Raw genomic sequence first — 16984 nt, forward strand, 5'->3', positions numbered from 1 at the left:
TTAATTTAATTGGCAAGCAAACAAAACCCTTTTTACACACAACCCCCCTACAACAAGAAAAATAAAAATAAAAACAAGAATACTAATAAAATATATATATATATGATATATATAAACATCAGTAATTCAGTAAAAACTGGGCTAGTAGAATATTTGTGCTGCAGTGAGGTCACTTGAATGTTAAAGGTTGTAGGACCATAAAGACAAATAAATAAATAAAACAGAAATTGAATCTCAGAGATATGTATTGATATCACACACAGAGAAATAAAAGCTAAGCCAATCTCCTGTCTAAGACACTTCTCATATGTATTAGGAGTCAAACAGAAAATATAAAATATATAAATATAAAAATATGCATTATAACTTATTCACTGGGCAAAATATTTGTTTTCAAAAAAGTCCAGACGCCTTTGCCATCATGGCATTCACTTATGCCAATAATCAAGATAATAATCTCATACTTATTAATATCAAGTCAAGTGTATTTCATGCATAAAAATGGAAATTACTGAGCTCAGACCCGCGTTAATGTCCATAAAAAGATCATAAGCATAAAGCATCAAGAGAATAAATACAATACAATAAATAAAAATACAATACAATACATAAATACAGTAGAGAAAATATAAAAATGTACGTTTAAAGTGCCCGCCTTAAATGAGCCTTGTGTGGCGGACCGGTGCAAATCAACATAGTCTATATTGTGCAAATAGACATCTGTCCAGAATTAACTGTCCAGTTAAAAAAAGCAGTGCAAAACCTACTCCCAATCCAACGTATCGGCCTACAGGAGTGGAGTTTTCATTGTTGTCGTGTCCACTGTTTGAATCTGGAGATGAAAAAACATATGAGTCAGGAAATGAGTGGATAGTGGAGCAGTCTTCACCCTTCAGCTCCACAGAGAAAGACACACTAAGTGAGAGACTCACTCACCGGTAATCTGCAGTCGGATGGTTCTGATTGGCTCAGAGTCAAGGATTGCTCTCTTTGTATGTGTGAAACCACCTGATGCTACTCGACACTCGTATGTTCCTCTGTCCTGTCTCCGCACATTCTTCAGAATTAAAGACACATCTCCGTCCTTCAGCTCTCTGTCCACCAGGTCCACCCTGTCCTTATAGGATGGATGCAGGTGGGTTGTGTCCAAGTGTCCATCTCTGTAGAAGAGGACGTATTCTGGTGGGTCCAGGTCAGGTCTGGTCCACTCTACAGCTCTGATGGAGACGTCAGCAGCCCTGCATGGCAGAATGGCATCCTCTCCAGGGTGCACTGGTACCACGATAAAATCTGAAAAACGATAATAACAAAAAAAAAGTACAGTAGGGTTCTGTATGCAAGTGAGAAAGCGAGCCCAGACAGACTTTCGGGAGCAGCCAGTTGGGCCTATAGTTTATTTACATTTATCTTTGCACAATAATAGATTATATTTACCAGAAGCTGCTTCAGACAGAAGGAACAACAGGAACAGAAAGGCAGCCATGAGAGCTGAGTGTCGATCTGCTGTTGTCTTTTATTCCGTCACTGTTCTCTGCTTCACCGGCTCTCTGTCGTGAATTTAAGAATAATCAGCACTTTACTTGGTACATGGTAGTAAATGTACAGTGTAGGATTGCTGCAGCTCCTCCTCACCCATGTGATGACGACAGAATGTAGTAACTGGAGGGTAAAACCAAAACTAACCGGATCAAAGATGTGAGAATAAAAAGAGCCTTTGTCTGTGACCGGACTGTCCTGTCTGAGAAGTGTCACCGTGGATCTAAGAAGTCGTCACTATGGGAATAAGAAGTGTGTGGGCCATCTTGGTTCACACTGAGGTCATGGACTCTGTGTTTTTACTACCGTAGTTTGCACGCATTAGCTCAGAGGGCTAACTTGGCCTGTTGTCTTTTGATTCCTTCCCTTGAGACTGTTTGCATCCGTACATTAGCTGCAGCCCCTGATTCCTGCTGTCCCAGTTAGTATCTAGTTTTTAAGACAGAATCAGAAAACACAGTCTACAACAGTGGTTCCCAACCTTTTTTCCTTGGCGCCCCCCCTACTCATGTCTAAGAAAAGCTGAGCCTATCATAATTTGTTTAACATGTGCAAATATTTTTTTTTTTACATCAACCTCAAACCAGATAAAGACTTGCGCCCCCCCTGTGATCTTTGCTGCCCCCCCCTGGGGGTGCCCGGACCCCAGGTTGGGAACCACTGGTCTACAAGATCAAAACACAGCCTATATACAAAACGAAACAAAAGAAATCCCCATCCCGTCTTTTCCCTCATTTTACAGTTTATCTCTATGGTCCCTCCCTTCCTCTCGCCCCTTGTCTGAGCCAGACGCCATTTTTTTAACTGCAAATTGGGTCAAACAAGGTGATCCCTCCTTTGTAACAGCACTTATCAATCACAGACACAATAGTGTTTAAGAAAATACATTTAAATGTTTTTTGGCCTTTTTTTCCCCCTCCAAAAACAAAAGCCTATCTTTGAACTATTCCATGTAAAACATATCAGTGTTAGTTAAACATTATTCACACTTTCATGTATCCAGTTTCATTATCAAAAGACTAGAATATACTGTAAATAAATGTACAAGTTCTCTTAACAAGATGACATAATTCTATAAGACAGGTCAGAAATAGGCTACATGAATCTTTTCACAATGAAAGTTGATATTTACCCGATGGTGCTTCAGACAGAAGGAACAACAGGAGCATTAGTGGAACCATGAGAGCTGAGAGAGTGTCCATCTGCAGTCATAATTCTCTCCTTCCCTGTTCTCATCCTCACTTGATCTGTTTAACGTGACGGTGCATTGTAGTTGTTGCGTACCGTACGGTCTAAAGATGTATGTCTGTGTGAGTGGGTAGAACTTTATTGGGCAGTATAGTCTGTTACAGGAAATCATGTGCTTCATGGCCTGGCACTCTATCAGAACTCTGTGCAGGCTGCACTAAGTGAAGCCGCAGCCCTCTCTGGGGACACTGTTAACCAGGGGGTCAAAAGGAAACTTTAAAAGGCTATTAAGTTCACCCATGTACACATCTAGATGCACATTTTAAGCATCTTAACTGGTTGATGTTGGAAAATATAATCATTAATATAAGGATGCTGCTTGATTGTGAACACACATAGTATCAAAGTACTTAATTATGTTTCACTAATAAGAGGCAAAAGATTGACAGACTTTGAGCACATATACCCTGAAATAAAATAAAGGAATAAAGTCCGTCAATCTTTCGCCTCTTTTTAGTGTAAAACAATTAAGTACTTTGATACCTAAAGGTGCAGTTTATTGTATGATGTATTGTAAATTATTCATGGTTATTTATTGTGTGGCACTTTTACTTTTTAAGCACTTTAAACCTCAGCACTTCTTACTATATATAGAGAGTTATGGAAATGAATGCCCCAGCATCGTAATGCAAAAAAAAAACAAAAAAAAAACAACAATCGGTGCATCTCTAATATCTGGTCTGCAGTCTGTCATATTGGCTAAAGTGGATCTGGGAAATGATGCATTCATGAAGTATCTGGTATATAATCATGAAGTATCTGGTATATATATATATATATAATATATATATATATTATATTATATTATATTATCTTATATATATATATATATATATAATATAATATAATATAATATAATATGATATGTGTGTGTGTGTGGAGGTGACCTTTATTTAAAGTTTTAATCTCCCGCTATCCGGCCTGTCCAGTGGTTCTTTTAACCGGCCTTAACTATCTGGCCTTCTTTTAAACAGCTTTTATATACAAACTTGTTTTTTTAAGGAGATTTTTAAGTGTTTTATTCACATCAGTGGTCCCCTTGTGCGCGTGCCCCTCGCAGCGCCCATCCCAGGTGTTGTTTTAACCCTAACCATAACCCTAACCCTTTTGGAAAATAATTTGGGACACTAAACTGCATGCATACCTTATTTTAGTGTTTATTTTTCGCTTAAGGAGGTTTGTAAGACCACATACATTTCCACCTGGGGTATAATAGTAATGTTTACTCTGACTTTGGTTTTACTGACATGCTTGCAGGATACATCTTTTATTCTCCAAAAACGTCCGAGCCCCCTTACAACTATACAGATTTTCCCTGTTTTGTGTTTGCTCGATGGGGTTGATGTTTATTTACAATGACTGTTGACCTTCTTTAACATGCGTTGTCCCTAAAATAGTTTAGATTCCTACTTCAGGGCATCTCGCTGGCTGTGAGACAAGTTACACTAAACAACAGTTATCAATCGACAATCCCAGTGATTACACTGCTAAAGAACGTTGTGCCTTATTTAATAAGTTTGAGTATGTAGTGTGTAGTGTGAACTGGGATTTGAGCTCTGAGCAGAGTTAATGAGACTTTCCAGTGTAATGCTCCTCTGGAGAACAGAGTGAAAGCTGCCTCCTGCTGGCTGTCTGACTGCATTACATCATGCTTTCTTTCTTCTAAAAGCCTCAGCACATGATTGGCTCGATGTGCACATCATCAAATATTCATTATTTAGTAACACTGGACATTTGATGTTATATGTATGTGTAATTTAGTGCAACACCCAGTGGTGAAAAGATAACATCTACCTTAACCCTCCTGTTAGCCTCACATTTACTGACATCTTTTATCAAGGATAACAGGAGGGTTAATTAGCTCAGGTGCCATCCACCCAGAACACTAGGTGACACAAATCAAACAGACCTGCCGCCATGTTACTTCACCAACAGGTGCATGCTGGTTGGGGCTAACATGCTAAATGCTAACATGCTGATGGATGATCCTCCACTTCAGGTTCAGACAGGTAAGTTCAACAACCCGCTCTCTGGGATGGATGGTACTGTTCAGAAATAAATTGTTACGAAGCGTAGCATTGTGTGGCCATGTGCCTGTGCGTGTTTGTGTGTTTGTGTGTGTGTTGTTGCCATGCTGCATAACATTTTTATTGTTAATGTTTGTAGCACTGTGAGCTGAACTGAGCATGTGTAAAGAAATTCATATTACTGCATATCCACGAAGGAATTAAATAGACTCTATGTAGGGTTAAGTATCAGAACTGTTGAGATACATTGACAATGTTCTGAATCCTCCTCTGTTTTCTGGTAATGAATCAGCTGAAGGGTTCTGTTAGAGATGACTGTCAATCCTCAACACCAGAGTGGGTGAGGGTGTCATGGGTTGACTAATAATTTAGATTCTTTTGAGCAGACCTATATTAGGCCAATGCAGTGGGAAAACAGGGAGAACTTGCTTTGGTTTTGCTTTGTCCTGGGTGCCAATAATCAATGTGCATACAATCCGTACATTTTGGTGCTGTGACCCATTTATTTAGCCTGACAAGCCAGGGTCTGGGAACACACCATTGGCAGGGCTCAATCCGAGGGGCGGGATAAACGGTTGTCTTTCAAATTCCCTCTGCACGCAATAGGATAGTGTTACAACCAACCAGAGCAATGCTAGTTGATAGATTCAACTTTTGCCGTATCCGGTCGGCAAAACTCTGAACAATTCTTCCTTTTTAAGGATAGACTTCTGATCAATTCTTTGTTCTTTTCTCAAAGAAAAGCTTGACATTATGACCAGTAGGTCATAATGTCTCATTATGTTTAGCCCCCCCACCGACTCTATACACGATGTGATTGGCCTGACTAGAGTTTGGTTTTTCCAGCTCGCAAGCCAATGGAGAGTTGCTAGACGCTTCAAATTACATTTGCTGCCGCTAGGGTCGTCTAGATTTCTAGGCTACCATTTATTGTGAACTGATCTGAATCCTTCAGTTTTTCAGTTGTTTCCATTAAACACCAATAAAAATACATGCCAACATGATAACCCCAACGTTAACATGCTAACACATACCCTGACACAATTTATGTGATGAAAACCTGGTTGTCCCACATAGCTGGAGGTGTTCTTGCTGCAGTTTTACAGATGTGTCTTATACAATGCTGGTCTATGGGGGAAATCATTTTTTCAACCTGGTCTCACAGAATTCTGTGAAATAAACACGGCCCTTTAACTCAAAATCTGTGGCATCGCCGAAAATTCCGTGATGGGCCCCCGGATGCGATGCCTATGTAAGTCAATGACAGGCATGGTCTACTACCTACTACATTTGTGTATGTTTTACTGATCTAGGCAATACTAACTCCTGCTTGGTGGGTGCCTTATCTGTTGTATTTATTTAGTGTCAGCTTGAGAATATATTTTTTTTCTAAATTTTTTCTAATATCTACAGTATTATAGTATGTTAATGTGTGTTTTCTTAAAGTGATGGTTCGGAGTAATTTCACCCTAGGGTCCTTTGCACTATGACCTCGAGCCAAACACCCTCCCAGAAGCTTTTTTCAGCTGGGTCGAACATTGGGAGAGTTAGTGTAGAGTAGCGTTATCAGCTGAATAGCTTAGCGCAGGGGCTAATGGATCCGAAGTGTCTCTTAACATTACCCCACTAATAATGCCCGAAATGATACCAAACGTCTACAGTAGTACAAATAGGTTATGCTCTCATAAAACGATGGATTGTAAAGTTTGTAAGTACACCAGAAGTTTATGTAAATAACACTTGCCTGCTGGCTTCTGCTCTCTGCTGTTGTTGAACCTGGATGGATCTGTTCAGGGACATGAGGGAGAGGCATATCTTCAATGGCAGCTATCAACAAACACGTTTGGTGCGATACTGCTTCTTGGGTGTCCTGCAGAACGAATTGGATGAATACAAGCAATTGTGGAACACTATTCGTTCCATTTGCCAATCCCAATGCCCATCTGGTAAACCAGAGGCTATGTAGTGTATAATGTGCCTCACAGGTGAGTATTGCCTCACCACCTTAAAACAGAAACATAATCAGGTAACGCTTTATTTGAACTACATTTACATTAAGTATTCATGGATAGATACTACAATAACATTGCACATCAAAAGCCAAAAACACACTCATGCTTGCATGTTAGTTTTAACTTTTGTATTTTGAGACCTTAACATGTGATATTGCAATCTTCAAATGTAGAAAACCTAATAATAATAATAATAATAAAATAAATAAATAAATAAATTTAATTTGCACAAATCATGAATGCCTTTTTTAAAGTTTTACATTGTGCTACTGACCTTAACACTGCACTTCAGATTTTCATATTGTATTATGTCTAAATGAAATTGCCTCTACAACTGTAATTTTCAACCCATGTTTCACATATTGCAATCCATTTTTGTTGACCACCATATAGTCTTCATATACAAACAAATTATCTTTGTTGTCATCATTTCCATCTGGCACGCTGCAACATAAACTTCCATTATTCATTCTTCTCTCCAAGATATGCTATCTGGTCTGTAGTCTGTCAGATTGGCTAAGTGGATCTGGGAAATGATGCATTCATGAAGTATTTGGGAATAAATAATGTTAGTTGATTCACAAAAGTATTTTTTTATTTGTTAAACATTTAAAAAAACATACCTCTCTGGAATAGGGTCTAAGGTCAAATTTGTGACTTGAATCTGACCTAACTCCACACCTCTGCCTATTTGTAGGGTAAGACTGAGGACATGAAACAAAACCATAGACTGTACTATACAGTTTATGAACAAACCTTTTTACATGGCGTTAAATACTGTCTAAACACAAGAGTCCACAGTCTAAATTCTATTCATTTACTTATTTTATTTTCAGTAGAAGCAATGTTTACCATTGAATTGGCAAATGTACATAACATGAAAAGTATACAGCCTCTCTCTCTCCAGCTGATCCAGAATGCTGCAGCGCGTGTTCTGATGAGAACTAAGAGATCATATTTCTCCTGTATTAGCTTCTGTGCATTGGCTTCCTGTAAAATCCAGGATTGAATTTAAAATCCTCCTCCTGACCTACAAAGCTCTAAATGGTCAAGCACCATCATATTTATAAGAGCTCTTAGTACCTTATTGTCCCACTAGAGCACTGTGCTACCAGAATGCAGAGCTACTAGTGGTTCCCACATTCTCTAAAAGTAGAATGGGAGCCAGAGCCTTCAGCTACCAGGCTCCTGTCCAAACCAGTTCCCAGTCTGGGTTCGGGGGGCAGACACCATCGCCACTTTTAAGAATAAACTTAAAACTCTCCTCTTTGATAAAACTTATATTTAGGGAGTCTCAGCATTCGCCTAGACTGGCAGGGGAGGGTGTATATCTCTTCTAGTTGTCAGATTCATCTACCAACCCTTATAGAACTGGCTCAGATTTGCCTTGCACCAGCTCTTAATTATGCTGCTATAGTTTTAGACTGCCGGGAGACTTCCTTTGACACACTGAGCTCCTCTTTCTCCTCTCTCTTTCCATCTGTGTGCATCCATGTCCCAGAAATGCTTGTTACTAATTTACCTCTGGGGAGCTTATTCCTCGGAGTCCTTATGTTTTTTCGCCCCGGGAGTTTTCCTTGGATTAGGGTGGCACCTAAATCATGGTTGCAGCTGTCGCCTTGGTCCTGCTCCATGCCCTGCTACACCCTGTTACGTAGTGGCACACCCTGCTACGTCCTACTATGCCCTGCAGTGCCCTGCTACACCCTGTAATGCCCTGCAATGCCCTGCTACGACATGAACTACTACAACTACTATTTCTAGGTATAGTTCCCTTATCTTTATTGTGACTATTATTGCCACTATTCATCACGCCTCCAACTGTACAATCCGACACCGCCTACCAAAAGTCTGGGTCTGTCCGAGGTTTGTCTCTAAAAGGAGTTTTGCCTCGCCACTGTCGCACTAAATGCTTGCTCTTGCAGAAATTACTGGAATTGTTGTGTTTTGCCCTTCAGGCATTTAAGTTTAATTTTTATGCATTTAACTTGGCATACTTTCAGTTTCATGCAGACTCTTATTTTGACATTTGTTTACTGAGCTAAAACAGGAAGTAGTTCATGCAGACTCTTATTTTGACATTTGTTTACTGCGCTAAAACCGGAAGTAGGAAACCACGTTAGAATTCACCACGTTAGAAACGCATTAGAAATGCAGACAGTCATTGCGCCAGAGAAAATGCATCATGTCCGTTCATAAATAGAGAGAGTTTAGCTCAGTGTTTAGGGGACTATTCACGGGGAGAGAGTCAGTTTGAAAAAAATCTGACGCCAGAGAGAGGACGGAGAAGCGCGTCTACAAAATAATCAAGTATCGAGAGACGCAGCTCACAAATGTGATGACGACAGGATGTAGTAACTGGAGGGTAAAATCAAAACTAACCAGATCAAAGACGTGAGAATAAAAAGTGCCTTTGTCTGTGACTGGACTGTCATGTCACCATGGATCTTAGAAGTTGTCACTATGGGAATAATAAGTGTGTGGGCAATCTTGGTTCACACTGAGATTATGGACTCTGTGTTTTTAAGCATTAGCTCAGAGGGCTAACTTTTTGACTTTCGATTCCTTCCCTTGATACTGTTTGCATCCGTACACTAGCTGCAGGCCATGATTCCTGCGGTCCCAGTTAGGATCTTGTTCTTCAACTATTTAAAAAACACATAGCCTATATACAAAATGAAACAAAAAAACATCCCGTCTTTCCCTCTCTCTCTCTCTCATCTTACAGTTTATCTCCATGGTCACTCCCTTCCTCTCTCCCCTTGTCTGAGCCAGACAACGTTTTTTAACTGCACAGTGGGTCAACCAAGGTAAAACAATATGATCCCTTCTTTATATTTTAAAGTAACTGACACAGTTAAAAAACAGTCGTTATCAATCACAGACACAATAGTGTTTAAGAAAATACATTTAAAAGTTTTTGGGCCTTTTTCCCCTACAAAAACATTCCATTCCATGTAAAACATGTTAGTGTTAGTTAAATATTATGCAAACATTCATCAATCCAGTCTCATTATCAAAAGACTAAATTATACTGTAAATAAATTTAAATTTTCTCTTAACAAGATGTCATCATTCTATAAGACAGGACAGAAATAAAGTCTACATGAATCTTTTCACAATAAAAGCTGATATTTACCAGAAGCTGCTTCAGACAGAAGGAACAACAGGAGCATTAATAGAGACATGAGAGCTGAGAGAGTCCATCTGCAGTCATATTTCTCTCCTTCCCTGTTCTCGTCCTCACTTGATCTGTTTCTACACGATGATCCACTGTAGTTGTTGCATACTGTACGGTCTAAAAACATTGTCTGTGTGATTGGTTGGAATTTTACTGGGCAGTATGATCTGATCCAGGAAATCATGTGCTTCATCGCTTGGCACTCTATCAAAACTCTGTGCAGGCTGCACTAAGTGAAGCCGCAGCCATCTTTAGGGCTTGTTAGACCAGGGGAAACTTTAAAAGGCTACAAATAAATCAGTATGGGTTATTTAATTCACACATGTACACATCTTGATGCACATTTTAAACATCGTAACTAGTTGATGTTGGAAAATATAATCATTAATATGAGGATGCTGCTTGATTGTGAACACACATAGTATCAAAGTACTTAATTATTTTTCACTAACAAGAGGCAAAAGAATTATTTTAACCCCTGGTTAGGGTTAGGGTTCAAATAATTTGGGCACGTATACCCTGAAATAAAATAAAGGAATAAAGTCTGTCAATCCTTCACCTTTTATTAGTGAAAAAATAATTAAGTACTTTGATACCTAACAGTGTGGTTTTATTCTATGATGTATTTTGAATTATTTATGGATATTTATTGTGTGGCACTTTTTTTAAGCACTTTTACACCTCAGCACTTACTAATTTGTAATGGTATGTATACTTTTTAACCTTTTTTATGTTTAATGTTTTTAGTCCTTTTTAATGTCAAGATAGATTGGGATAGAATGTTTGTGCATATACATAGAGTTATGGAAATGAATGTGTTGTAATGCAAAATATATATATATATATATATATATATATATATACATATATACATACATACATACACTACCAGTCAAAAGTTTTAGAACACCCCAATTTTTTTTGTTTTTTATTGGAATTTTAGCAGTTCAATTCCAATGAATAGCTTGAAATGGTACAAAGGTAAGTGGTAAACTGCCTGAGGTTAAAAAAAAAAATTAAGGATACCCAAAACTGAAAAATAATGTACATTTCAGTATTATACAAAATGGCCTTTTTCAGGGAAGAAGAAATGGGTAAACAACGTAAAGCTGTTCTGCAGCAATGGAGGTTGATCAAGCTTTGAAAGTTGGTGCTACCAATTCCCACAGGTGTTCCAACTTGTCTGGATTACTTACAACCCATTCTGTTTGTATAAAAGTATTGTCGGAACACACTGGGGTACCGTACCCTCGTGAGCATTATTTGAACAGTATTGTACTGCAGAAAGTAGTGTGTTGCTATAAAAATGGCAGGAAAAATGCAATTAACAATGGAAGAGAGACAGACCATCATAACACTTAAGAATGTTGGTCTTTCCTACAGAGAAATTGTGAAGAAAGTCAAGGTGTCAGTGAGTACAGTATTCTTCACCATCAAAAGGCACTTAGAAACTGGAGGAAACTCTGACAGGAAGAGGTCTGGTAGACCCAAAGCCATAACAGAATCAGAAGACAAGTTTCTGAGAGTCAACAGCTTGCGTGATAGGCGGCTCACAGGACAACAGCTTCAAGAACAGCTTAGTAGTGGTCGTAATAAGCAAGTCTCAGTTTTAACTGTAAAGAGAAGACTTCGAGCTGCAGGTTTGATAGGTCGAGTTACAGCAAGAAAGCCATTGCTAAGACGTCAGAATAAGAAAAAGAGGCTTGACTGGGAAACATCGTCAATGGACTACTGAAGACTGGAAGAAGGTGCTATGGACTGATCAATCAAATCTTCGGGTTCATCACGCAGGATTTTTGTACGCCGTCGAGTAGGCGAAAGGATGGTTCCTCAGTGTGTGACATCAACTGTCAAACATGGAGGAGGAAGCGTGATGGTCTGGGGCTGTTTTGCTGGATCCAGGGTCGGTGATTTGTACAGAGTGAAAGGCACCCTGAACCAAAACGGCTACCACAGCATCTTGCAGCGCCATGCAGTACCCTCTGGTATGGGCCTAGTTGGTCAGGGGTTCATCCTACAGCAAGATAATGTCCCAAAACATAAGTCCAAGCTATGCCAGAACTACCTTAGCAAAAAAGAACAAGATGGTGAGCTTAAAAACATGGAGTGGCCAGCACAGTCACCAGACCTGTGTTGTAATGTAACGGAGTACAAATACTTCGTTACTGTACTTAAGTAGAAATTTCACGTATCTGTACTTTACTTCGCTATATAAATTTATGTCAACTTTCACTTTTACTCCACTACATTTCCTAGATAAAATGTATACTTTTACTCCGTTATATTTCCACTAAGCATCTTCGTTACTCGTTACTGAAAAATAAAATTTGAAGAAATGTGTGCAACTACAATAAGGGAGGTTTGGCGAATCACTGCTCCTAGATTGCATTACGCACGCACCGCACGCCGCGCGCTCTATTTCAGCGCTTGTTTGTTGCTAAAGGAGGAGGAGGACGCACAACTGAAACCGCCACGGAAGCACGAGCACCTACTGGAGAACCTCCCGTTATCGTAGACGACCACCCCGACGATAGCGGTGAACTCGGTGAACAGGGTAGTGGTGAAGATAACGTCATACACCCGTGGCCGTATTTGCAAGAAATGTTTCTGTACATTGATGTTAGCTCTAAAAATCTGCTGTTTGTTCTTTGAACTTAAGGAACAGAATGTGATTTTGATTTGATGATGGAACCCTGAATATGCTTTATGCTTTACTATAAGAAAGCCACAATAAAGTTCACAATAAAAGTTCTAACCGCTTGCTTTTAAAAAAAAAATAAAAAACTTTTACTTTTACTTCAAATACTTAAGTACATTAAATATCAGAAAATTACTTTTGATACTTAAGTACAGTATATATCAGATACTTTAAGACTTTTACTTAAGTAATATTCTAAAAGGTAACTTTCCCTTCTACCAAGGCTTATATTTTATGTCTTATATTATTTTATGTCTTATATTTTAGATTCTTCAAAGTAGCCACATTTTGCTTTTTTATTAATAAGGGAAAAAATTCCACTAATTAACCCTGACAAAGCACACCTGTGAAGTGAAAACCATTTCAGGTGACTACCTCATGAAACTCATTGAGAGAACACCAAGGGTTTGCAGAGTTATCAAAAAAAGCAAAGGGTGGATACTTGAAGACTCTAAAATATAAGACATGTTTTCAGTTATTTCAAACTTTTTTGTTAAGTACATAATTCCACATGTGTTCATTCATAGTTTTGATGCCTTCAGTGAGAATCTACAATGTAAATAGTCATGAAAATAAAGAAACACATTGAATGAGAAGGTGTGTCCAAACTTTTGGCCTGTACTGTATATTTTTTTATTTATTTTAATGATTTATTTTGTAATGTCTCCAGGAGAGAAGCCAGGGCAGGTGTGGAGGTGACCTTTTATTTAAAGTTTTAATCTCGCTCTGTCCGTCCTGTCCAGTGGTTCTTTTAACCTGCTTTTAATACCTGGCTTCCTTTTAAACAGCTTTTATATAACCCAACACGTTGTTTTAAGGAGGTTTTTAAGTCTTTAAATCACACCAGTGGTCTCCTTGTGCCCATGCCCCTAGCAGCGCCCATCCCGGGCATTGCGTTTTAACCCTAACCTAACCATAACTCTAACCATAACCATAACTCTAACATATCTATTGTGTTGCACTTTTTACCTTTTAAAGCACTTTTAAACACAGCACTTATTACACATTTTTAATGGTATTTGTGTGTATATACTTTTTAACCTCAAGGGCAAGTAATTCAGACAGTTACAGTATGTTGGACCCCTTTCAATGTTTTCATTTTCATTCTTTGTTTTAAATAATATGTTTTTAATATTGGGATATTAACACACACACAAACACACATACACACACACACAAACAGCTGAGACCTGCAATATATGACACTATTGTGCTGTCCCAACATAAAAAATTACTCAGACACACACATAAACATGCGCACACACACGCACACACAAACACACACAGACACATACACACACAAATACAAACATACAGACACAACTTCAAACTACAGCTTTGTAAAACAATTTTCAGTAAATTAGTTTTTTCCTTTTTGTTCAGTTAATCAGTTAATTTTGACCTGGGGATATAATAATTGTCACATACCAGCCGTTAATCCAAAACAACTAATGATCTCTCCTCATTTTACTCAGAAATTAAGTATTATTTCATGTAAATGAGGTCTCTTGACCATAAATAGAAAAGAAAAAACTAGTAGTGATGAGTTGGAATGAAGCTGGATAAAAGTGGTAACACAGAATTGCGTGATTAATTATAACTGTCTATGCTTTATAAACAAGCAAAGCAGACCAGTTCACTTTTTACCGGGGAAGACACCAGGTGTGATCATTGGCTGCCATTAAAAATACCAGTATCCTGATCAATCACTAAAACATAACAGTCAGTGATTATCCATAAACATAGATTCATCTGATCTTAACTATAATGAAAATAATTATAATTTAGGCATATTGTACCCCAAAATTAGTTATTGTTTCATGTAAATTAGGTTTATTCACCATAAATTCCAAACAATAAGTGTAAAACTAGTGGTAATAGGTTGGAAAGAAGTTGGCTAAGAAGATGTAACACAGAATTGGGTGATAATTTATACTTCATAAACAGGCAAAACAGACCGGGGCAATTTTGAGTGCATGGTCGACGGGAAGAAAACACAAGGTTAAGTGTTTTATTCACACGAGTGGTCCCCTTGTTCCTGTGCCCATCCTGGGCGCTGGGTTTTATCCCAAACCTAACCCTTTTGGAAAATAATTTGGGACACTAAACTGCACCTATACCTTATTTCAGTGTTGTGTTTCTTTTTTGCTTAAGGAGACATTTCCACCTGGGGTATAATAATGAACTTTACTCTGACTTTGGTTTTACTGACATACTTGCAGGATACATCTTTTATTCTCAAAAACCTTCATAGTCCTCCTTACAACTATACAGATATTCTCTCTTTTGTGTTTGCTCGATGGGTTTGATGCTTATTTACAATGACTGTTGCCCTTCTTTAACATGCGTTGTTCCTAGTTTAGTTTCCTGCTTCAGGGCATCTCGTTGGCTGTGAGACAAGTTACACTAAACAACTAAATGGAAGTTGCATATTAATCTCTCTGGGATGTCTCACAAGAAAACAAAATTGGTGTTCAGGGGCTTTCACTCAAAGTTGTTCCGCGGTTATCAATAGACAGTCCCAATAATGACACTGCTAAAGAACTTTGTGTCTTATTTAATACGTTTGAGCATGTAGTGTGTAGTGTGAACAGTCAGGGTTTGAGCTCTGAGCAGAGTTAATGAGACTTCCCAGTGAAATGCTCCTCTGGAGAACAGAGTGAAAGCTGCCTCCTGCTGTCTGTCTGACTGCATTACATCATGCTTTCTTTCTTCTCAAAGCCTCAGCACATGATTGGCTCAATGTGCACATCGTCAAATAGTCATTATTTATTAACAATGGACATTTTAAGTTATATGTGTGTGTGTAATTGAGTGTAACACCCAGCAGTGAAAAGGTAATAGCTACCTTAACCCTCCTATTAGCCTCAAATTTACTGACATCTTTTATCAAGAAAATAATAGGTGAGTTAATTAGATCAGGCGCCACCCACCCAGTATGCTAGGTGACACAAATCAAACACACCTGCCGCCATGTTACTTCACCAACAGGTGCATGCTGGTTGTGGCTAACATGCTAAATGCTAACATTCTTATGGATGACACTCAACGTTCAGACAGGTGAATTCAACAACTTGCTCTCTGTGATGGATGGTACTGTACAGAAATATATTGTTACGAAGCGCGTGTGTGTTGTTGCCATGCGTCTTAAAAATGTTATTAATAATGTTTGTTGCATCCGCCGCGGTGTCCGCGTGTTGTTGGTCATTTTAGCTTAACTGTCTGATTTTGGTTTCTGTTCTGTTTTCTGCTGCAGTGTTTCTGAAATTAATTAACTATTGGTTTGGACACTCTGTGATGTGATGTCATAGGTGTTTTGAAATGTTAATGCACTTTATTTTGTTGGCTAAACACAGCAAAGATACTGTAATATACAATTGAATAAAAAAAACATAATTTAAAGAGCGAGCCAACAGAGTGAACTGTGAGCTGAACTGAGCATGTGTAAAGAAAGAGAAGGTGCTGTGCTGCCACTTGCTGGCTGTCTGACTCAACTGATCTGATGCTTTCATCCAAAGAGATTGTTACAATAAGCATCTCATTCCCACTCTCAGCAGTGATAGGGAGCTGATGTTAAAGGCACTGACTAAACCACCGAAAGGCTGTTGAGGTTCACCGTGTTGCTGAAGACACTGAAGCATTTCATTAGTTATTAAGTCATTTCAACAGTTCTGATGCTAAAACAGGTTGAAGTTGGAGGGTTATTTTAGTTAGTCTTTTAGATGAGGAGAGGGCAGTCATTGTATTGTGTAAACATGCCAAATTCATATTTCTGCATATCCAGGAAGGAATTAAATAGATTCTATGTAGGGTTAAGCAGGCCAGCTGACAGTCTTGCCTGGGCCCGGGACGAGATCTTAGATGGGGAATGTTTCTTACCTTGCTCTACGTTGACAGTTCCAGCTTCACCGTCACCACCTTTTTTTAAATATTTGTTTAGAAAATCTCTAAGGCCTCTATTTTCTTCTTCTCTTTTCTTTCCTTTTCCGAGCTCCGGACTTGTGCTGACCGGACTTTTTGAGCGTACTGAACTTCAAATCAAGTGACAATATAACATTTTGATCAGTGGCCAAACCATCTTTATGTTGGGGATGGGGGTAGGGTTCTTGACCACCATTTCCAGGACAATTAGGAAGAAAACAAATAAAACGCTATGTAATTCAAATATTATATATATTTTTTTCCACAAATAGGCCTATTTAAAAAAAAGATTTTTAATTATTCCATAATTTAATGAGGGCCCAGTTCTGCCCCTTACTGTGGGCCTGGGACAACAAGTAAC

At 38.6% G+C, this 16984-nt stretch overlaps 2 protein-coding genes across 3 annotated transcripts in view; one reads left to right on the plus strand and one right to left on the minus strand.

Moving 5' to 3' along the window:
• Nucleotides 1-327: 327 nt before the first annotated feature.
• Nucleotides 328-10067, minus strand: LOC120572919 (butyrophilin-like protein 2). 2 transcript variants are annotated; one of them, XM_039822438.1, is made up of 5 exons: nt 9963-10067; nt 6556-6597; nt 1435-1547; nt 937-1290; nt 328-832 (listed from the first exon to the last, which is right to left on the minus strand). In XM_039822438.1, the coding sequence occupies exons 3-5, from the start codon at nt 1481-1483 to the stop codon at nt 690-692; spliced, it is 546 nt and encodes a 181-aa protein (XP_039678372.1). In that variant the 5' UTR covers nt 1484-1547; nt 6556-6597; nt 9963-10067; the 3' UTR covers nt 328-689. The 2 variants fall into 2 exon arrangements, with proteins under 2 accessions (XP_039678372.1, XP_039678373.1); XM_039822439.1 differs by lacking the exons at nt 6556-6597; nt 9963-10067 and having other exon boundaries at nt 1435-1864.
• A 5614-nt stretch (nt 10068-15681) lies between these two features.
• The window catches only part of LOC120572830 (Fc receptor-like protein 5), a 45279-nt gene continuing 43976 nt past the window's right edge, over nt 15682-16984 (plus strand). Inside the window, exon 1 of the mRNA XM_039822303.1 lies at nt 15682-15762. The gene's annotated coding sequence lies outside the window, so the exon portion shown is untranslated. The remainder of the gene's footprint in view (nt 15763-16984) is intronic.

This window comes from Perca fluviatilis, chromosome 14 (genome assembly GCF_010015445.1).
Source record: "Perca fluviatilis chromosome 14, GENO_Pfluv_1.0, whole genome shotgun sequence".
Lineage (NCBI taxonomy): Eukaryota > Metazoa > Chordata > Actinopteri > Perciformes > Percidae > Perca > Perca fluviatilis.